Source organism: Tachyglossus aculeatus, chromosome 17 (genome assembly GCF_015852505.1).
Source record: "Tachyglossus aculeatus isolate mTacAcu1 chromosome 17, mTacAcu1.pri, whole genome shotgun sequence".
NCBI classification, from domain to species: domain Eukaryota; kingdom Metazoa; phylum Chordata; class Mammalia; order Monotremata; family Tachyglossidae; genus Tachyglossus; species Tachyglossus aculeatus.
Window position 1 is genome coordinate 3,400,844 of NC_052082.1, and position 23,789 is coordinate 3,424,632.

The following is a 23,789-nucleotide window of genomic DNA, read 5'->3' on the forward strand; positions in this document are numbered from 1 at the left end:
GGGAGATAGATTCCCTGCCCACAAGGAATTTGTGGTCTAGAGGGGAAGGCAGACATTTAAATAAACTATGGAAAAGTACAAAAGTGCTGTATGGCTGAGGGTGGGGTGAGTATCACTTCTCTGTCAGATGCTTTATCACTTTTGTTTTCCTTTTCATTCACTTGCCCCTAGTTATTAATACTCCTACAATTGTGTTTTCTTTGGACTTGGGACACAAAGCTGTTGGCTAAATCCCAAAACGTTCTTCTTATCCCTCTCTTTGATTCATCCTTGCTGACATTTTCACATTTATTTGTGAAAAGTCTCCCTGTGGACTGTCCCTGAGAATCGTGAGAAGTTGGCACTTACATCAACCATGTCATTCAGAGATTTCTGAGTTTAGTGGCCATTAGCAAACTTCTCATTTGAGGAAAGCAGCTTTATCAAAATGATGAATCTTGTTTTGTAGAATGCCTTTCTTTAATTACACTGGGGGTTACTCGGCATGAAGGGCCGAAGCCAAAATTCGGGGTGTTCTGATTTAATATTAGTCATAGTGTGATTAAGAAATGGTATTCTAGAGGATGTGTGTGTTAGTGTTATGGGCTAAAACAAAAAGTATGTTGAATTGTTAGCCTTTGATTTAAAAACATCAAATCTGCAGGCATGAAAGGGAAAATGTAAATATGTTAAAATTCTACTAGTTTGTGGTTTGTTCTGAGAAATAAAATGTCACTCCACCTTCATTGTAGTGTTATGGGGCTGGACAATCAGGGGACAATTCATCTGATTCTTTTCCATTGTAAACTACAGTGAGACGTTTGATCTGTATTCAGTAATAATTATGGCATGCATCAACAATCAATCAATCACTCGTATTTCTTGAGCGCTTACTGTGTGCAGAGCACTGTACTAAGCGCTTGGGAAGTACAAGTATCAACAGTTCCTAGTTACTAAGTGCTGGGCTCCATACAAAGTTATGAGATTGAACAGAGTCCTTATACCACCCAGAGTTCCAAATCTAAGCCAGGCTTCAAAACACTAAGCCACGGGACAAGTCCTCTCCTTAGGGAACGATTTTAAATACTTAGTACAGTGCTGTACAAGTAGAGTCATACCCATTCCATTCCTAGCTTGGGCAGTCGAGCGAGTGGGAAGTCATCTTCTACAAGGCAAAACTCACCTGTGCTGGGCAGCAGTGACATGGGAGAGAATCTAGGGCGGAGACTCGGGTTTACTGTGCGGAAGGAGGTGATCATCATCATCATCAATCGTATTTATTGAGCACTTACTATGTGCAGAGCACTGTACTAAGCACTTGGGAAGTACAGTGATGCTATCACTGGTATGGTATGATGGTATACCATCACCAATGGTATGGTGATGGGGAATGGGGGAAGAGAAAGTGAGAGTGTCTGACTGTAGGTGCATGGTCGGGGCAGGTGGGGGCTGGCCAGCTCTATACATGGTCAGGAGAGTGTACCTGCCTTCCCCTTGGTTCTCCTCCCAAAACTGTCAGATTTTCCTGCCCTTTTCCCCAGATGGCAATTCCAGATCGAGGACCACACCCCCATTGGCCCCACTAATGCCCCCACTCTGAGGAAGGGGCAGGGAACTGGGCCGGGCTTCTCAACGTGCTGGGCCACAGGAGGGCAAAATGATCGAATCAGAGATGATTTGGGAATGGCCTCATTTTCTACAATTATCCAAAAAACTGATAGCATTCCTTTTTTTCTTTTAGTACTATTCCATTCTGACAAATCAGATTTTAGGGAGGTTGTCCTAAATCTTGATTCCAATTGTTTTGGAGCAGTATGCAACTTTTTTTTTTATTCTAGATAACATACACGGTAGGCCAAGGAATGGGCACTCCGCAATTCCCAAGGACCGAGCTTGAGGATTTGGGATTACCAAAGAGTCAGGATACTTTAGTCCTGAAACCACCCTGCTGCACCCCAGTTGGAGCATTCCCAAGTTCAAGTATAAAATGCACATAGCTGTACTTCAATCACTCAACCAGTCAATGGTATTTATTGAGAGTTTGCAGTGTGCAGAACACTGTACTAAGCACTTGGGGGAGTAAAATTCAATAGATCTGGTGAACCCAATCCTTTCCCACAAGGATCTTACTGGGAGAGGCAGACATTGAAATCAATTACATAGAGAACGTGGCAGAGTATAAGGATATAGACAAGTTCTGTGGGGATGGGGGAAAGGTGAATATTAAGTGCCTAAGAGGTACAGACTGAGGAGCATAGGCAACAGTAGTATTTATTAAGAGTTTTCTATGTGCAGAAGCAGCGTGGCTCAGTGGAAAAGATCCCGGCCTTTGGAGTCAGAGGTCATGGGTTCAAATCCCAGCTCTGCCAATTGTCAGCTATGTGACTTTGGGCACGTTACTTAACTTCTCTGGGCCTCAGTTCCCTCATCTGTAAAATGGGGATGAAGACTGTGAGCCCCCCATGGGACAACCTGATCACCTTGTAACCTCCCCAGCACTTAGAACAGTGCTTTGCACATAGTAAGCACTTAATAAATGCCATCATTATTATGTGCAGAACACTGTGTCCACAGCACTGTTTCTCCAGTTCTCCATATGAATGGTTTCATATGGAGGGGTAGGGGAGGGGGCTGATGGCCTCTGCCTTCTTGAAGTTAGCAAGCTAAATGTGTACTCCTTTTAAATAAGTGAACTTTAAATAAAAGAACATGACACAATGGGACAGATTTATTGAGTTACCTCATAGCCCAATGAGTCTTCCATTTTCACATTCTTTTTTTTAAGATGTAATGTTTTAATCACTTGATGTCCAAGAGAAATGCTCCATTAGCTATAAAAAAACAAAGAGGGTACCACGCTCTGACTGGACCAATAATATGTAGAGGGCAGTAAATAATCTGCAAGGGTTTAATGGCCTGGACTTCAGAGAGATGATGTCTCGCCCACTGAGTGAAAATGAAGGGCTGCAGTAAGACCGGTAATGCCTCTCAATGGATAAAGTCCATTTAGGCACAATATCCAGACAGACGTTTTACAGTCACCAGGCTGTTTTGGTCTGAGGAAGGCGGGGAGGGGATCCCTTGGTTAACGACATTCTTCAAATGGCATTTTACATGGTGACCTTCTTGGCTAGGAATACATCATCATCAATCGTATTTATTGAGCGCTTACTGTGTGCAGAGCACTATACTAAGCGCTTGGGAAGCACAAACTGGCAACATATAGAGACAGTCCCTACCCAACAGTGGGCTCACAGTCTAAAAGAATACATGATTCTCCTAGGCCATTCCTCTTCCTTTGTCCCCAAAATAGGTACCGAAGAGTTTAGAATCTCATTTTTAGGTAATGTTGAGCCCTCAATTCTTACGTTCCCTCAAAAGAGTCAGTCAGTCATATTTATTGAGCACTTACTGTGTGCAGAGCCCTGTACTAAGCTCTTGAGAGAGTATAATGTTACAATAAACAAATTCGCTGCCCATAACGAACAGTCTAGAGAGGGAGAAGACTCATGTTGTGGGAAAGTGTGGGTTCATTCATTCACTCGTATTTATTGAGCACTCACTTTGTGCAGAGCACTGTACTAAGCGCTTGGGAAGTACAAGTTGGCAACATATAGAGACAGTCCCTATCGAACAGTGGGTTCACAGTCTAGAAATTTGGGTTCAAATCAGTCAACCAAACAGGGTATAAACCTAGTACCTGGTGTGTTATATTATCCCTAACATGGAGACTCATACTGAGGGAAAATGTGGGTTTAGGTCAATTGATAAACCAATCAGTAATATATTCTGAGTACCTGACGTACGCAGGGAACTGTACCAAGTGCTAGGGAGAGTACACCAGTAACAAAAAACACAGTCCCTGAACCTAAGGGAGCTTACAGTCTGTTCGGGGGAAACGAGGTAGATATAAATTACTTGCAGATAGGAAGTAGAAGGAAGAACAAGAATATAGCAGGTAGGAGGAGGAGGAGCATCTGTGACCTAATGGAAAGAACACACCTCTGAAAGTCAGGGGACCTGTGTTCTAATCTTGGTTCTGCCATTTGCCGGCTGTGGATTGTTGGATAAGTCACTTCACCTCTGTGTGCCTCAGTTTCCTCATCTGTAGAATGGGGATTCAAGATGTCTTCTCCCTCCTACTTTCACGGTGAGTCCCATGTGGGACAGGGATGGTGATCTAATCTGATTAACTTGTATTTATCCCAGTGCATAAAACAGTGCTGGACACATAATGAGTGCTTGCCAAATAAAGAAAAACCCCAATAATAATGATAATAGTAATAATAATTATTATGACATCAATGTGTCAGGACAAAGTTTTCGAATAAATAAGCAATTCAGTTTACTATGTAGTATGTGTATATGCAGAAGTGCTGAAAAGAGGTTTTGATACATGACGGCTAAGAGTGGTTGTTGATGTGACAGACCATTGTGAATTCATTAGGGAAGGCTTCTTGGAAGAAGCGGGATTTTAGGAGGGCACTGAAGATGGTGGATTTTTCAGGTTGGAGGAGCAACTGAGTAAGAGGTCTTCCCCTCTGGACTCTAAGCTCCTTGTAGGCAAGGGACTTGCCTATCAACTCTGTTGTAGTGTACTCTCCCTTATGCTTAATACAGTGCTCTGCATACCACTGATTGAACAAGATGTAGACTGTGAGCCCACTGTTGCGTAGGGACTGTCTCTATATGTTGCCAACTTGTACTTCCCAAGCGCTTAGTACAGTGCTCTTCACACAGTACGCTCTCAATAAATACGATTGATTGATTAAGAGTTGAGCAAAGGAGAAGCTATTTTATAGTGGACCGGGCAATCTACCTTAGGTTGCAGTAGCCCTGGCCCTACATTTAGTATCACCAAAATAATAATAATAATAATAATGGTATTTGTTAAGCGCTTACTACATGCAAAGCACTGTTCTAAGCGCTGGGGGGATACAGGGTGATCAGGTTGCCCCACGTGGGGCTCACAGTCTTAATCCCCATTTTACAGATGAGGTAACTGAGGCACAGAGAAGTTAAGTGATATGCCCAAAGTCACACAGCTGACAATTGGCAGAGCCGGGATTTGAACCCATGACCTCTGACTCCAGAGCCCGTGCTTTGTCCACTGAGCCACGCTGCTTCTCATGGTTTCTTGACTTGTAAAGACAAGGGAATAAGTCCATTCTGGAGAAGCAGCGTGGCCTAGTGGATAGAGCACGGGCTTTGGAGTCAGAGGTCATGGGTTCAAATCCTGGCTCTGCCACTTGTCTGCTGTGTGACCTTGAGCAAATCACTTTACTTCTCTGGGCCTCAGTTATCTCATCTGTAAAATGGGGATTGAGAGTGTGAGCCCCACATGGGACAGGGACTGGGTCCAACCTGATTTGCTTGTATCTACCCAAGCACTTAGGGCAGTGCCTGGCACATAATAAGTGCTTAACAAATACCATCATTCCCAAAATAGTCTGGGAAGCCATGGACCCGATTTCTCAAGTGGAATCCTAGTTGGTGGTAGCTAGGACCGTTTCTGAGTATGAAAACCCTTATCCCCAGAGAAGAATTAATTCGTTCAATGATATTTATTGAGCGCTTACTGTGTGCAGAGCATTGTACTAAGAAGAATCCATTTATGTGGTACAGTTCTATGAACCCTGGCACTGCAGTAGCTAAATGTGGTCATATTTGTACTCTGATTTTATATATATATGTTTATATATAGAAACAGCATGGCTCAGTGGAAAGAGCACGGGCTTTGGACTCAGAGGTCATGGGTTCAAATCCCAGCTCCGCCACTTGTCAGCTGTGTGACTTTGGGCAAGTCACTTAACTTCTCTGTGCCTCAGTTACCCCATCTGTAAAATGGAGATTAAGACTGTCAGCCCCACGTGGGACAACCTGATCACCTTGTAACCTCCCCAGCGCTTAGAACAGTGCTTTGCACATAGTAAGCACTTAATAAATGCCATCATCATTATCATGTGTAATGCACAAGTGACTATATTAGGAACTGAGGCTCAGAGAATAATAATAATAATAATAATAGTGGTATTTGTTAAACACTTACTATGTGCAAAGCACTGTTCTAAGCACTGGGGGGGATACAAGGTGATCAGGTTGTCCCACGGGGGGCTTACAGTCCTAATCCCCATTTTACAGATGAGGTAACTGAGGCTCAGAGAAGTGAAGTGTCCCCCCTCCCCATCCCCCACCATACCTCCTTCCCCTCCCCACGGCACCTGTATATATGTATATATGTTTGTACATATTTATTACTCTATTTTACTTGTACATATTTATTCTATTTATTTTATTTTGTAAATATGTTTTGTTTTGTTGTCCGTCTCCCCCTTCTAGACTGGGAGCCCGCTGTTGGGTAGGGACCGTCTCTATATGTCGCCAACTTGTACTTCCCAAGCGCTTAGTACAGTGCTCTGCACATAGTAAGCTCTCAATAAATATGACTGAATGAATATATATTCATTCAATCGTATTTCTTGAGTGCTTACTGTGTGCAGAGCACTGTACCAAGGGATTGGGAAAGTACAATAAAGCAATAATGAGTGACGATCCGTACTTATGATGTCGATGACAGAAAATGGGTTGGGAGGGAGAGAGCCAGGTTGTCATGGTGGTACTCCTGATGTTAAGACCCTTCCTCTGTGTACAATTTGGCAAATACCTGATCGACTAATCCTGTAGCAGTGTTTGCCCTTTTGTCCAAATTCTTGCTGCATTACTGGGTTCATCCCTTACAAGGCCTGGCTGTGTATCCGAGCCTGTCTCTCGACATCCCGATCTTTGCAAAGCCTTTTCTCAAGGCAACTTACATCCATCGGGCCAAGGTACCGAGCAGATATTTCCTGTGCATTCTTAGCCAACGCGTAGCATTGTTGAGAGTGACCTTTCTCGGCAGATTGCTCCCAGATTCCACGGAAAGTTTATTCTAGCCAATTAAAAAGTTAGAAAGTTACACCTAGCATTGTTGGGAAAACTACCCCCAGCAGTCCTGTTTATGGCCTTCCCCAGATGACTTCGAGTAAAATGTATGTAGTAGTTGATTAAACAGACTATAAAATGTATACCCTATGGCCCTATAGAATAAACAGGGCTGTGGTCAGTAGTTGCACTCTCTAAACCTTTCTTTTCCTCAATATTTAATAATATAGCTAAAACATCCTCTCCCCCCCACCCCCCCCCGCCATATCACCTTACTATTTTTAGGATTTGTCCTAATTTTATTTTATATTTTAATGAGAAGGAGATATTGCTGCCTGGAAATTTTTAGCTTTTGATTAAATTAATTAGGAGCTTTAGGAGCGTGTACTAAATGACTTCTTTCATTACCGCATCAGAGAATTGGATTTTTTTTCAGGATATTTTACCTAGACAGCACTTTTCATCTATGGGCATTGTGAATTCAGAAGAATGTTTTAAGGGAGAATCCTTTAGAACAAAAGACTTTGCGTGATATGTTATTTCATAGGGAAGACAAGAGTAAGTGTCTTAAACATCAGACCCTAGAAAGCCTGAGAAGCAAAACGGCCTGGTGGAAAGTGCACAGGACTAAGTCAGAAAACCTGGGTTCTAATTCTGGCTCTTCCAATTTTGTTTTTCTTTTTTATGTTGGTATTCATTAAGTGTTTATGATGTGCCATGGACTGTTCTAATTGCTAGGGTAGATTCAAAGTAATCAGGTCAGACACAATCCATGTCCCATATGGGGCTCTTTTGTATATCCTACCCTGGTTTCATCTCAACAAGATACCAATAGATTGTAAACTCTTTGAAGTCAGGGCTTTTGTCTGTGCACTGAATTGGACTCTCCCAAGCGCTTAGTAAAGGGCTTTGCACACGCTTGGCGCGCCATTAACACCATCGATTGATTGTAAGACATTTTCCTTGGAAATTGAAGGCCTGCTGAATCCTCTCCTTTGAAATTGCTTCCTGAGAACGTGGCAGTGTGTGAATTTGGTTGTGCTGAAGATGTGATGACCAGTCCACTACTCACAACTCTGGTAACATCCTGAACCTTGGGGCCCACCCTCTGCCATAATTTGTTAATAGTGACCGCAGTCGCTGGAAATCAAGAAGATGCTCTTCATTCATCCATTCAATCGTATTTATTGAGCGCTTACTGTGTGCAGAGCACTTTACTAAGCGCTTGGGAAGTACAAATCGGCAACATGATAGAGATGGTCCCTACCTGACTATATCTCTTTGCTTGACCATTCAAAGTGATAGAGACCATAGTATTTGGGATCGATTTCCAGTGGCCTGGAAATCAATCAACCCATCATGGGGATGTTGGGGATGAGGCTCTGAAACGGCACCGAGGATATGAGCCTGGCACTTGACGCTTCAGAAATATTGTGATGGAATATCCACTTCTCTGCAGTTGGTCGATCAGTGGTATTTATTCAGTGCTCACTCAGTGCAGAGCACTGTCCTGAGTGCTCTGGGGAATATAATATAGATAGTATATCCAATCCCAGTTCTCAAGGAGTTTACAGTCTAGCAATTGTCAGAATCTCAGGATGTGGGAAATTGACTGGAAAATCTTTGAATGAGATTGACTAGAATTAGATTGAGAATACCTCACTGAAGCATGTTGGAAAATAAACCCTGACTCACACCTTGGAATAAATATCCCAGTGGTCATGTGAAACAGAGATTGGCTCTTCCGACTTTATTGTATTGCCCTCTCTCAAGCGCTTAGTACAGTGCTCTGCACACAGTAAACTCCCAATAAGTACCATTGATGGGTTACACTTTTTGAAGCAGATTCTGGCTCCATGACATTAGTGTTTTTGTAGCCATGTCCCAGGTCCAGCTTCCAGTTATCTTGCCATCTGGACAAGGACGTTCATGCACACACCACAGGGATAATGTAATAATAATAATAATGGCATTTATTAAGCGCTTATTATGTGCAAAGCACTGTTCTAAGCGCTGGGGAGGTTACAAGGTGATCAGGTTGCCCCACGGGGGGCTCACAGTCTTAATCCCCATTTTACAGATGAGATAACTGAGGCACAGAGAATTGAAGTGACTTGCCCAAAGTCACACAACTGACAGTTGGCAGAGCCGGGATTTGAACCCATGACCTCTGACTCCAAAGCCCGTGCTCTTTCCACTGAGCCATGCTGCTTCTCTATGTAGACAGTGGTGTTGTACTGTACTCCTCCAAGTGTGTAGTACAGTGCTCCACACCCAGAAAGCACTCAGTAAATATCACTGGTAGATCGATTGGTTAGTGTTGCTAGTTCTTTGTTTTCAGCCTTTCTCATCCCTGCCTCACTTTCCCTCCATGCTCACTTATAAATCCCCAGAAAAGGAAAAATAACTTAGATCTCCATTGGTGAATTTTTTAAATGGCTTCAAGTCACACGTCAATCAAAACTATTGATCAAACACGAACTGGGTACAGAGCACTGTAATAAGACCTTAGAGAGTGAAATAAAAGCAATGCAGATAATTCCTGCCCTGAAGGAAATTACAGTATAATAATAATAATAATAATGGCATTTATTAAGCGCTTACTATGTGCAAAGCACTGTTCCAAGCGCTGGGGTGGTTACAAGGTGATCTGGTTGTCCCACTTGGGGCTCACAGTCTTCATCCCCATTTTACAGATGAGGGAACTGAGGCACGGAGAGTGAAATGACTTGCCAAATGTCACACAGCAGATAAGTGGTAGAGCAGGGATTTGAACTCATGACCTCTGGCTCCAAAGCCCAGGCTCTTTCCACTGAGCCACGCTGACAGTCTCTAAAATAATTTACAGAAAGGAGAATAATAATAATACATGTCTACCAACTGGAGTGTGTTGTACTCTCCCAGGAGCTTAGTAGACTGCTCTGCTCACAGTAAGCACTTGAGAAATAACATTGATTGATTGATTTGAAGGAAAAGTGGGCATTCAGCTGAGTGGACCCTTAATGCCGGTAGTTGCAGTCAATCAGTTGTATTAATTGAGCGCTTACTGTGTGCAGAGCACTGAACTAAGCACTTGAGAGAATAGGATGAAATGGAGTTGATAGAGAAGTGCTACCAGTGGTTGTAACAGTTCCAAGTCTATATGCCTATTGTGTACCAGCAACACATCTTTAGAACGATGTATTATTTTTGATAAACTAAATGGAATATTGACTTCAAGATTTGCCCAGAATAACTTCAGAAAAAATTATTGTTTTCACCAGAAGCTATTAAATATAGATTCCCTAAAGATCCTCAAAGAGCCCTCTTTTCTTTTGAAGATCTAAACTAACAGTTTAGAAGGTTCCACAGATCCATCAACAAATATGAAAGACTTCGAGGGAAGGCCACCTTGCTTTCAACAACATCTATAGATATTGCTTTTAAGCGTTTAAATGAGAATGAGCCAGTGAAAGCAAGTATGAATTATTGACATTTTCAATCTACACACTCCAGTATGAAATTCATTAAGAGGTGATAATTTTGGAAACACATTATATGAAGGCATTGTAATGCATGATGCTTGAGTAGCACTCTTAGTCACTGATGCATGGGTATTATTTGAAAAACATAATTTAAAAACTGAGCCGCAGAGATTACTCCGGTCTCTTATTAAATAAAGGATTAGCACTTCATTTACTGAAAGAGACAGATGTCTGTCAGCTTTTTCCCGTGCACCCTACCAAGATTAGATTGAACATCCTATGATGGTTATTGCTTTCTATCTTTTCTTGAGCATTTTTGTGTTGAAATGGAATTTGAGGAGGCAAAATTTCGTGTGCTTTTTGAAAGCAGATAGTAAAGCCTGGGGGATTTGGGTGGAAAGGTGTGTTAATTTTCTGTAATCAGTTTTCTCCAGTGATAGGTATCCTTGTTTGTTGAAGTTCTGTGAGGCTTTTCCTGTAAGTAAAGTGATTTGGAGTGGGGGTTTTTTTGTTGTTGTTGTTAATCCTCCTGCCTCTAACAGATTTATTCCTATGAAATCGAAGACTAACATGGATTAGTCGATGCTGGAGTCCTTTGCTAGAGCAGCTGTGTACACATGTTACCATTTATATTGCTGGATTCACCCCAAATCTTCCTGCAAGGAGCCCCCAGACTCTATCCTATACCCCCCCACTCTGGCTTCCGCCACCCAACACTAGCATAGCTCAGGAAGCTACCTTGGAAAAAAAATCATTCACTTCCTCTTCTGATGAGGATCACAATGTGAATGGTATAATAAGTACCTAATAGATAAACCTAATAAAGGTTCTTAAAACATGCCTAAGCACTGGGGTAGATACAAGATGATGAGAGTGACAGGGGCTCCCACTCTGAAAGGGAGGGAGGGTAGGAATCTTCTTGCCATTTTTCAGGTGGGGAAACTGGGGCTGAGAGATGTTAAGAGTCTCGTCCAACCAAGGTCACACATCAGGCCATTGACAGAGCTGCAAATGCTACCCTCCCCCCTCTGTTGCTGAGGGTTGAGAAAGGGTGGCAGAAATCCTGGTTTAATTTCACTTTTTCCTGAGCTGCAGTAACCAGGTCGGTTATTGACAAACCCTATCACCCTGTAGGTATCAAGGAAGAACATCTGATTTGCAGTCCTGGGGAATCTTGTGGTCTTTACTAGTGATTTGCTCAACTTCCTGTGATCCTTGTGGAATCATTTGACCCACCTAGTGTGTGTTTCCTTATCGTGGCAAGTAACGAAGTCCTCAGGCAACTGTGCATCATCAACATCAGAAAATTAATCTATCTCTTGTAAGGCAGCTCTGCTTTCTTGCCATGAATCCCTGAATCCCTACGGATAGAACTGTGAATCAGAGAAGCTCAGTGGCTAGAGCACGGGCCTCGGAGTCAGAAGGTCATGGGTTCTAATTCCGGCTCCACCACTGTGTGATCTTGGGCAAGTCACTTAACTTTTCTGTACCTCAGTTAACTCATCGGTAAAATCGGAATTAAGAGTGTGAGCCCTGTGTGGAACAGGCGATGTTGTTCATCCTATTCATTCAATCGTATTTTTTGAGCGCTTACTGTGTGCAGAGCACTATACTAAGCGCTGGGGAAGTCCAAGTCGGTAACATGTGGGGACGGTCCCTACCCAACAGTGGGCTCACAGTCTAGAACACATATCCTAGTTATCTTATGTCTAACCAAGTGTTTATTACAGTGCCTGGTACATAGTAAAGAGTTCACAGATAACATTCAAAAAATAACAGGAGATGCTAATGTTTCACTTTGAGCACTGTGGCATAGAGAGAGCAGATATTTTTAGGTGGAGAGGGAAGGAAGTGCACTCTTTGATAAAGTCTCTTTGGGTCTTTTCTCTCGTCTAAAAAAAAGCCTTGTAATACAGCTCAGAAATCTGTCAGGACCTTGGGGGTGAGGACCTAAGGTGGCAAGATAAAGGCAATCCGGTTCCTTTCTGGGGGGCCAATTTTGGAATTGTCTCAAAGGAGAAAACTCTGTCACAGTACTGGATGAGGCCTGGAAATGTAGAGCTTTTTCTGGGCATTCACCCAGTTGATGCAGTGGAATGAAATTTTCCATGGACTCAGTTATCTCAAAGCATTTAAGTGATGTTCCCGCTAAGTAATTTGCCTTTCTCGGTGGCTTTTGCTTGCTAGAGAAATACCTTCAGTGTGTCAAACTATGCCGACTTTTTCCAAATAATGAACATCTAAAATATGTGTACTGGAATGAGTGGCTCCCATCTTCTAAATTTCCCTGTATTTAAAAATGGTCAAACAGAAGGTATATGAATTCAAACTTTTTTTAGATTACCTCTACTAAATAAAGTTAAATATTTCCCAATTAATTGTGTCCCATGATAATACTATTCCTTTTTTCCATAATGGGATGGCTTGAGATGAGGAAGGTCCTTTGACTTTTCAAGCTCTGGCTTTTGTCAAGCAAAGCCGGGTCCTTGCTTTTGTCTAAACAGAGGATTAGAATTTAATAGTGCTTTAACTCTTCTTGAAGGGGACTGCAGCAAGCCTCAGCGTGAACCAGCAATCTCTCAAATTACTGTTATTAAATGTGGAACCTTCCTTTGTACGGTAGAGGGAAAAGTGGAAGACAGATGTTTGTTTTTCTAACCACTTATTTTATCGTTTCCTGGAAGAAAATATTGGCCTCTTGAAGTTGGTCCTGGTTTAGCTGCATTTTCGAGACCAGACAAATGAGACAGTGCAGAGTGAGATGGGGAAGAAAGGGATGGGGAGGGGAGGGGGAAGCAGAACTGGGGCTCTCACTTTGATCTCTCCCATCTGACACGTTGCGTGTGCCCTCCTGCAGCTTGAAGCTGCCTCCCCACATCAAATCAGTCAAACCTCACCTGAAAAACCCTCTTAAAAAGCCCTACGTATTCACTAAGGGTGGCATGATCACTGAGGGGAGGATTAGTTTGGGAAACTGTCTATCGGAGTGGCTTTTTACAAAGCTTGTGCAGGTGAGGTTTGACAGATTTGAGATATACATTTCCTTTTTACCGAGAAGCATTGTTCTCTAGAGGAAGAGCACAGGCCTAGAAGTCAGAAGATCTGGCTTCGAAGCCCAGCTCTGCCAGTTGTCCGCTGTGTGACTTTGGGCAAGTCACTTAACTTTTCTGCTCCTCAATTACCTCATGAGGATTAAGAGTGTGAGCTCCATGTGGGACAGGGACTGTGTCCAATCTGATTAACTGTATTTACCTCAGCACTTAGAACGGTGCGTAACACATAGTAGTGCGTAACAAATATCTTTAAAAAAACAACACTATTTCAAAATCTCTGAATGTTCATTAAGCGCTTACTGTGTTCAGAGCACTCTACTAAGTGTTGGGGAGAGTACAGTATAATAGAATTGGTAGACATGATCCCTGTCCTCAAGGAGCTTACAATCTAATGGGAGGAGATAGGCATTAAAATGAATTACAGGTAGAGGAAGGGAGAGAGCATAAGGATATGTACATCTTTTAGACTGTGAGCCCAATGTTGGGTAGGGACTGTCTCTATATGTTGCCAATTTGTACTTCCCAAGCGCTTAGTACAGTGCTCTGCACATAGTAAGTGCTCAATAAATACGATTGATGATGATGATGATGATGTACATAAATACTCAGGTGGAGATTAGTCAAGGAGGGCTTCCAATAGATTTGGTAGTCATGTTCCCTGCCCTTTATAGTGTCAGGGTCATGGGTTGGCGAGACAGGGAGGTTGGTGGGGGGAAAGTCAGTGGTGAAAGGGTTTGGGTGCAAAAAAGGAGTTCTGTTTTGGGCGCGTTAAGTGCCCGGTGTCGACAGGACACTCAACTAGTCAGATTGCCGAGAGACAGAAGGGTCTAGACTGGAGAGGTAGATTAGGGAGTCATCACTCCGGTTTTCCTCCTAGGTTTCATCTAGGAGAAAAACGTCCCTTTTTTTGCACTCCACAATTTTGTGTCTCCGTAATTTGCAGTGCAATTTTCGAATCCTTGGCAATACATGAGTGTGTTCTCTGAACCATACATTTTATAATTAAGGAATGCAATTCCAAAGTAATGCATGTGGTGGGGACTTGGCTAAAGCTAATCACATCTATATAAACGATAGCACTGACTCAATAGTAATGTCCGTTTTTATGAAGATTTAAGAATTAGAAAAAAATCGATCTGCCTTTTTTTTTTGTTCTTTCTACCCTTCAATATGAGGAGGGAAAAAATCAGGAACATTTCGGAAGGGTAAGCTTAGGTAGAATGTATCAATTCTAGTCTGTGTGGCATAGAGCTTATGCCATTTAAGTTGCCAGGCCGTTGGCAATATAGGAAGGCCATAAATAAAGCTTTCCTCTCGTGTCCTTTGATTAATCAGTCGTATTTATTGAGCGCTTAATGCCTATCCTCAGTCTACTATCAGATCAACAGGTTGAGACACAAAGGATTTTAGTAGACATGAGAACTGCCTGCAAGGACCATATTTGAGGTCAGTTGATGGCTTGTTTTGGAGAACTTGCTTGGTTGGGGGTGGGGAGCAGGGAGAAGAGAGACTGGCAGACAGGCAGAGAGAGTTTTCCCTTTTTCCCAGTGGCCTCCGTTTCTTGCAAAAAGACGATGTACCTTTGCAACAGATGGTAAGTGATTTGCTTGACCATTTCCCTTCCTAGGAAGAAATGGCTGACCGCACAGAGAAAGCAGAGAAGCAGCGTGGCCAAGAGAAGCAGTGTGACTCAGTGGAAAGAGCAAGGGCTTTGGAGTCCGGGGTCATGGGTTCAAAACCGGGCTCTGCCAATTGTCAGCTGTGTGACTTTTGGGCAGGTCACTGTGCCTCAGTTCCTTCATCTGTAAAATGAGGATTAAGACTGTGAGCCCCCTCGGGGCAACCTGATCTCCTTGTAACCTCCCCAGCACTTAGAACAGTGCTTTGCATATAGTGAGCTCTTAATAAATGCCATTATTATTATTATTATTATTAAAGCCAGTCCCCGCCCAGGGTCTGCATCAGCTTTCTTCGTGACCTACCTAGTTCTGTTCTCTAGCCATCAAATAAATTGGTTTTTTTAATGGTATTTGTTAAGCGCTTACTACATGCCAGGCACTGTTCTAAGTGCTGGGGTACATGCAGGGTAATCAGTTGGACACATTCCCTGTCCCATATGGGGCTCACAGTCTTAATCCCCATTTTACAGATGAGGGAACTGAGGCACAGAGAATAATAATAATAATAAAATAATAATGATAGCATTTATTAAGCACTTACTATGTGCAAAGCACTGTTCTAAGCGCTGGGGAGGTTACAAGGTGATCAGGTTGTCCCACGGGGGGCTCCCAGTCTTAATCCCCATTTTCCAGATGAGGTAACTAAGGCCAGAGAAGTTGTGACTTGCCCACAGCTTGCACACAGCTGGCAATGGGCAGAGCCGGGATTTGAACCCATGACCTCTGACTCCAAAGCCCGGGCTCTTTCCACTGAGCCACGCTGCTTCTCAAGAGGCTTTCCCAAGGTCACAGAGGAGACAGGTAGTATCCAGGCCTGTTCTCTTTCCACTAGGCCCCGCTGCTCCTCGGTGCAGAAAAATCCCTCAGAATATAAGGATAACGCGGGAGTCTAGAGATGTGCAGAACCTGCTTCTGGGAAACGCGGTTCTGCCTCTGAGTGTTCTCTCTGGGCTTGAGCGCTGAGCAAGGACCAGGCTGCTGGAAGCATTGTCCATTTTGGCCTTTCGATGATGCGTGGCTCAGTGGAAATCAAGCAATCAATCAATCAATCGTATTTATTGAGCGCTTACTGTGTGCAGAGCACTGTACTAAGCGCTTGGGAAGTACAAGTTGGCAACACATAGAGACAGTCCCTACCCAACAGTGGGCTCACAGTCTAAAAGAGCGCGGGCTTGGGAGCCAGAAGTCATGGGTTCGAATCCCGCCTCCCCCACAGGTCTGCTGTGTGACCTTGGGCAAGTCACTTCACTTCTCTGGGCCTCAGTGCCCTCATCTGTAAAATGGGGATTAAGACTGGGAGCCCCACGTGGGACAACCTCATCTCCTTGCAGCGTGGCTCAGTGGAAGGAGCCTGGGCTTTGGAGTCAGAGACCATGGGTTCAAATCCCGGCTCCGCCAATTGTCAGCTGTGTGACTTTGGGCAAGTCACTTCTCTGGGCCTCAGTTACCTCATCTGTAAAATGAGGATTAAGACAGTGAGCCCCCCATGGGACAACCTGATCACCTTGTAACCTCCCCAGTGCTTAGAACAGTGCTTTGCACATAGTAAGCACTTAATAAATGCCATTATTATCTCCTTGTATTCCCCCCAGCGCTTAGAACAGTGCTCTGCACATAGTAAGCGCTTAACAAATACCAACATTATTATTATGACACGTCAGTCTTTAAGACTAAGCTTGAGGTTTGAGCCCAGCCCTCAGAGACTGGGATAGGGGGTTCCGATTCATTAATTCAATCGTATTTTTTGAGCGCTGGCCGTGCGCAGAGTTGTGTGTCCTGATGAGGCTGTAGCAGCCCTTTTGGTTCACACATGCCTGGCCTAAGGGAACAAGAGAGTGGCAGGTCTGTGGGATGATTTTCTCGCAGATTATCAGGTTAAGGAAACCCACTTACCAATTTGGGAAGTGTATGCAGATCAAACGTTGGCCAACAAGAGTTTTTCCAGAGCTGGCATTAACACAGGCTGATTTTTTTTCAACAGCAGCGTGACTTAACGGACACCGGAACAGCCCTTAATAAACGATCCAGTCCCAGACAAACTATTTGAAAGTCTTGTGTTTACAGCAACTTGGCTGCCCTGCAAATGGAAATATCGATGGCTCTATTATGAATATTGTATTTCCCCTACTTTATAGAATACTGTGGAATTGTGCTCATTATCTCTTAACTTGATTATCTTTTGTCTTTTCTTTTCCTCAAGTATTTTTATGAAGATTGTGCGGAAGTGGATTTGTGCTTGCGCTTTTCCCCAGGTTTCATTAAAGGAATAGCATTTTCATTTTTTAAGGTATACTATGTTCAGTGAACACAGACGAATGAAGTAAATTAATATTTCCTTTTCGTTTGAAAGAGGTAAAGATACAAGTGCCTGGCCAATGTCATAGCATTAATCTATTCTCTTTTCTCCTTTCTCTCTTTACTTCTCTCTCTCCAATAGAAGTGGAACAAAAAGGTAATGAAATACCTTTCTAAATTCTATATTATTTCTAGGCTAAGTTATTTTAACAGTTTTAACATTTACTTGAAATACATTTTGTCATTAATTCTCACCTATTTTGTGAAAGCTTACTTAGTCCCTCTGCTGCTCAACTTCACCAGATATTTTAGACCAGCGTCAGCTTGAAACTCATTCCTAAAAAGTTTTTTGGTGCCTTTTTTTTTTTGGTTTGTTTGTTGTTTTTTGTTTTTTGTATTGTTGTTAGGTTTCTTTTCTTCCCTTGAGTTTCAAACCCAAATAATCTTCCAGGAGTGGTAAGAGTTGATCATTTTTGGCCGTGGGATATGCTAAATCATGTTTAAAGGCTTTGGCTGGGCGAAATTGCAGCCTCCCCCTCCTCTCTCCATACCCCGTATCCTCCCAAATCCCTTTGAGGAGGGAATGGGAGATTTGGGGTGAGGGATGAGACATAAACTGAGATGAACTCATTCCTAAGCACCCTGGAATGAAGTGCATATTCATTCGTTCAATCATATTGAGTGCTTACTGTGTGCAGAGCACTGTACTAAGCACTTGGGAAGTACAAGTCGACAACATATAGAGACGGTCCCTGCCCAGCAACGGGCTCACAGTCTAGAAACATATCTGTGGATGACTGACAAGTCATATGACCCTGAAAATAATGGGTTATTCGACCTCTTTGTTATACCAGTCGTGCCAACAGTCTTAGGAGACTGTGGAGAAAAATATGGTCCTGGGTGCCCCCTTCATCAGGATAGCTGAGTGACTGATATCCTAGTAAATTCGTAGAACTGCTCTGTTTTCCGTCCACCATTTGTGTTCTTTCCATATTTTAAAGCTTCGCACCACCGTCCCGGTTCATTCCAACATGCCAACTGGATGTTTATTTGTGATTTCTAATAGCGACCGAGTCGCCGATGCCAGTGTCCAGGGAAGATTGTCCCGCAGCGCGGTGTTTCCCAGCCCTGGTCCAGTGGCACACCCTGCTGCTCTCCCAAGACCCCTGGATGTGCCACCATTTGGATTAGCCTGTGCGTGCCCCTTCCCAGGGGTAGGGACAAATGACAAAGCCCTGCTTGGCGGGTGCGCTTTCAGAGCTGCGGGTAAAGGGGAGGATTGAGTGATTATCTGGTTGACTCCCTCCATAGAGGCAACTCAGACAGATCATCCAGACCCTAGCGTGGATTTCGGAGGAGGTCCTGAATGATTTCGCTGGGCTGTTCCTGTGGAGTACATTGAGGAGTAATACTAGTGATGGCATTTATCGAGCACCTGAGGTGTGCAGTGCACTGTCTTAATCGCTTGGGAAAGTACAAAGTCAACTGGATGATTGCTCAAGCCTTCACTCAGTCAGTCATATTCACTGAGCGCTTACTCTGTGCAGAGTGCTGTATTGAGCGCTTGGGAGAGTACAGCAGTGAATGGATACATTCCCTGCCCACAGCGAGCTCACAGTCTAGAGGGAGTTGCACTCCACCCACAGGGATTCCTGCTGTACAACTGCCGCCATCACTGTCTCTCCCTTCAGTGAGCGTACCCTCCCCACGAGCCTCGCCATGGGTTTGCCGGGGAGACGGGAGGAATGACGTGAGCGGATGGAGAGGTGCCGCAGCCGGTGGGCGGAGAGATGGGTCGGCGGCGTCTTGGTTTTTAAACGATGATTCCAGCGCAGTCCTCCAGCAGTTCTTTCTGTCCCATCCGCCGGAGCTGCCGTGACCTCACAGTGGGCCAATCGACCTGACAGACTCTACCCTGTTTGCCCCTCTGGTGCACAACTGCATCGTTGCGAAGGCCTCATGAGTCAACAGACTCCTTCCCATTCTGAAGTCTGAGCAGCAAAGCGCTAGAGCCAGGGATCCTGTACCTCTGTGCTCCTCTCATGTAACACATAGCAACCCCATGAGTTTCAGTTCAATACTACTGATTTAACAGGACATTTTTAACAGATTAAAACCCAGACCTTCACTGAACTTCCCCAACTCATCTTTCCTCATCCCTCACCTTCCTTGCCGTTTTTCTTCCCTGCTTTCTCTTTCTACGTTCAGAACCCCTCCATCACTCGTCCTCGCGTGGCCCGCATGGCTTCTGTGGGGCACTGGGCCTCTCGGAGTCTTTGTGCTAGTGGGTCTGTGGCCCTGTGTTTTGGACATTCCTTCTTCTTTAGGTATCCCTTTTCAGTTACAGATGGATTATCCTCAGGCCCTGTCATGGTTAATGTTACCCTAGTTAAAGGATGGATGTCTTTTTCCATTTACAGGAAATTTTTTGGTGGATCATATTAAAAAAAAAGTGGTAATGAACTACTCCCAGGAATGTATCCCTTTTCCTAGGTTCTATAGAATCGCTGGAGAGTATGCGTTGAAAAAGTGTGTGTACCCTTAATGTTCAGATAAGAGTCCAGAGCTATAAATATGTGAGGATCCAGAGTTCAGACATAGAGAAGTTCATGTCTATCGTGGAGTTTAGGAAGGAAATTCCAGTAAGGTGATTCCCTTGAACTTCAATCAATCGGTCATATCGATTGAGGGCTTACCTTGTGCAGAACATAGCGTAAAATCCAGTGAGACAGAAAGTGACCTTGTACAGAGGAGCCAAAGCAATGTGGAAAGACCCTCCTGTTCGGGAGGAAGGCTGAGAGATGGGTAAGGCGCGTGGGTGGGGTCGGCGGCGGGGACGTCCGAACCCCACCTCCCTGGAACGCTCCAAGCCCGGGAGGGCTGGGGTCACCCGAGGAAAACCGCCGGTATTCATTTCTGTTTTTACCTCTTTCCCTTCCCACAGTCTTTCTGTGCCCGGGGCTACTAAAAGGAGTCTACCAGAGCGAACATTTGTTTGAGTCAGACCACCAGTCCGGGGCCTGGTGCAAGGACCCCCTGCAGGCCTCCGACAAGATTTATTACATGCCCTGGACACCGTACCGGACCGACACCCTGACTGAGTACTCTTCCAAAGACGACTTTATCGCCGGAAGGCCGACGACGACGTACAAGCTCCCCCATCGGGTCGACGGCACGGGCTTCGTGGTCTATGACGGGGCTCTGTTCTTCAACAAGGAGCGCACCAGGAACATAGTCAAGTTCGACCTGCGGACGAGGATCAAGAGCGGGGAAGCCATCATCGCCAACGCCAATTACCACGACACCTCCCCGTACAGGTGGGGAGGCAAGTCGGACATAGATCTGGCCGTGGACGAGAACGGGCTCTGGGTAATCTATGCAACCGAACAGAATAATGGCAAAATCGTCATCAGCCAGTTGAACCCCTACACCTTGAGGATCGAGGGGACGTGGGATACCGCCTACGATAAGAGGTCCGCTTCCAACGCGTTTATGATCTGTGGGATTTTGTACGTGGTCAAATCCGTGTACGAAGACGATGACAATGAGGCCACGGGGAATAAAATCGACTACATTTACAACACGGACCAAAGCAAGGATAGTGTGGTGGACGTGTCCTTTCCAAACTCTTACCAGTACATAGCAGCTGTGGATTACAACCCCCGGGACAACTTGCTGTATGTATGGAACAACTACCATGTCGTGAAGTATTCTTTGGATTTTGGAGCTCTGGACAGCAGATCAGGTAGGCTTATCATTTGAAATGACCTTGTCTCTCCAGACAGCGTTTTCAGCGAGGAGGAGCTCTAAAGGTAGTGTGTTCCTTATGATCATTATTATTATTGGTACTATTATTTGCCTACGTCTGAAGAACCTGCTATTCTGCTATCGTAGTGTTATTGGATGCCAAGACAATGCCGATGTTTCATATATTTGTGTGGAAATGACCCAACAAAGACTACTATCTGACCTGAAGTTCCTTTGACATCGAGGACCCTGGGTTAGGTCTGAAGGTGCCATCCTGTAAGGCATCGTCCCTCTTCCCAGTTGTTTATTTGCCTCGTGGATTGTCCAAGGCTTTCCCCAAAACAAGTCTTGAATGTACACAACCACACTGTGGTCTTATCTGCTGAGTTGTTTTCTAGACGCTCACAATCGTGCTCTGGTGCTTGATGGAACAGTTGAGAAAGCTCGTGAGACGCGTACGGAATATGACCTATGGTTGTGTTTTGACTCACTTCCCCAACTCTACTTGCCCAGGAAAGTCAGTCCATCAATCACTGGTGTTCATTGAGCGCTAACTGTGTGCCAAGCCCTGTACTAGGTGCCCTGGGGAGAACAGGGCAATAAAGTTGATAGATATGCTCCCTGCCCAGAAAAAAACTCATACTCCGGATGGAGACCCTAAGCTCACGTGGGAGAGAATGTGTCTACCAACTCTGTTAAATTGTACTCTCCCGAAAGCCTAGTACAGTGAATTGGACATAAAATGAGGAGCACGGGTAGCTAATCCGAACGGCCAATTTCTATGAAATGTGGCTTGCGTAATGGAAAGCATCAGGAAAATGATGAACTTGTATATCCGCAGCAAATTCATGATTTGGAAGCAAAAGCAGACGTAGGAGTTCGGCGCTCACTTGAGTAACTACATCGGTTTCTGTGCCCATTTTGCAAAGGATGAGATTTCACCTGGATTAAATTTGCAAATGCTGGCAAAAACATCCATTTCCATGCACCGATGCTCTGATTAAAAAACCAGTAGTTTGGCACGGCTCTTTTGCAATTCAGAGGTGGAAAGAATATGTTTAGGAGTAAATTTTCTGCCGGGTATATGGGCTATGAGAAGTTCACTTAGCATAAATAAGTATTCAGCTTAATCCCTACAAACTGTACCCTGGTAAAGTGAATAAACGTTTTGAAGAGAAATGAGTTCTATTGAGGTGGAATTGCCACTTACCTGCATGTCTACATTGGAAGCATGGGCTCATTTGATCTTCCTGTGCCTTCTTGAATGGAACTCTTTGGTGGTAGAAAGATGGGAAACGAAGACTGGCTTTCCTTTAAAAGTTGTTAATCAAAGACGGCTGTCCTTTTGAATGAGTGAAAGGTCACGGTAGCAATAGTAGTAGTAATAGTAGTGATATTCATCCTTACCTGCTGTGTGGCCTTGGTAAAACCACTTAACTTCTCCATGCCTCAGTTTCCTCATCTGTAAAATGGGATTTAAATACCTTTATTCCCACCTACTTAGACTGTGAGCCTCATGTGGGATAGGGACTGTGTCCAACGCGATTATCTTGTATCGATCCCCGACACTGCTTTGCGTATAGTAAGGCTTAACAAGCGCCTTAATAATTATAATTAGTAGTAACAACATTTATTGACTATTGCTATTATTTATTGCTATGAGTGCAAGGTGGCAGCACTTGGGAAAGTTCATTAGAAGTAAAATCAGCTCATTGTGGACAAGGAACATGTCAACTAACTCTCTTATTGTACTCTCTCGAGTGCTCGGTACAGTGCTTTGCACAGAGTATGCACTCAACAAGTACAGTTGTTTGAAAAAAGGCATGCCCTCAAGGAGTTTACACCCTAAAACTCTAATAAATCATTTCGTATTTAATAACAAGAAAAGCAAGAACTTAGGAAATAATCCAGTTGTGCTATCCGTTTGCCTGAAGCAACTGCTATCTTTTAGTTGAATGAATGGAGGAAAAAGTCATGGGCTTCGTTTGTCCTGCCTGAATTGATGCATTATGGACATAGTACCTTTGATGATAATATCAATGGGATTATCTTCAAAATGTGTATTTTCTTACTTCCACCTCAGGTAATAACTTTCCATACAGTATTGGTCAAACCTGTATTTTATCGTGACCGAAGAGTGGTGGTCATATACATTTGAAATGTGAGATTGCAATGAAGGAGTTTGTTGTGTTTTTTTGGGTTTTTTTTTTAAAGCCCACCCAGTGAGGGAAGATGTGTCATACTCGTTCTAGAAAGCTAATGATCTGCTCGCAAAAGAGAATATTGCAATGACCCTTGCTGTTCGCTTTGGGACATCTTTTCACCGCTTTGAGAATCATTTTGTCTTTCATAGTTGATCTGTGCTTTGTGGAAAGATAACTGATGAGTGCTTCTTTAAATGACCTTTTTATAGATTCACTCGATCTATTCTACCAAGAAATTATCAGAAGAGCTGAACTCTAAAAATTATTTTTTACAGCCTATTACTGAAATAATGGGCCTTTACTTCTTTCAGGGGTCAGTTGCCAAATATTATAGGAGTTTCAAATGGGACTCAGAAATACTCAGGGTGGTGAGTGGGGTGGAGGGGTGTGGAACCTTAGCTCTGCTGCAAAAAAAAGGCAACACAGTCCTTGTGGATATAGTTCCTT

The 23,789-nt window shown here is 43.8% G+C and overlaps 1 protein-coding gene across 17 annotated transcripts in view; it reads left to right on the forward strand.

The window, feature by feature from the left end:
* ADGRL3 (adhesion G protein-coupled receptor L3) overlaps positions 1-23,789 on the forward strand; it is a 694,363-nt gene that overhangs the window by 444,326 nt on the left and 226,248 nt on the right. For 13 of the 17 annotated variants that reach the window (XM_038759779.1, XM_038759784.1, XM_038759785.1 and 10 more), the window contains 2 exons: positions 17,534-17,548; positions 20,336-21,136. In XM_038759779.1, the coding sequence (XP_038615707.1) occupies positions 17,534-17,548; positions 20,336-21,136 (816 nt within the window). The remainder of the gene's footprint in view (positions 1-17,533; positions 17,549-20,335; positions 21,137-23,789) is intronic. The other 4 variants (XM_038759783.1, XM_038759790.1, XM_038759793.1 and 1 more) reach the window with 1 other exon arrangement.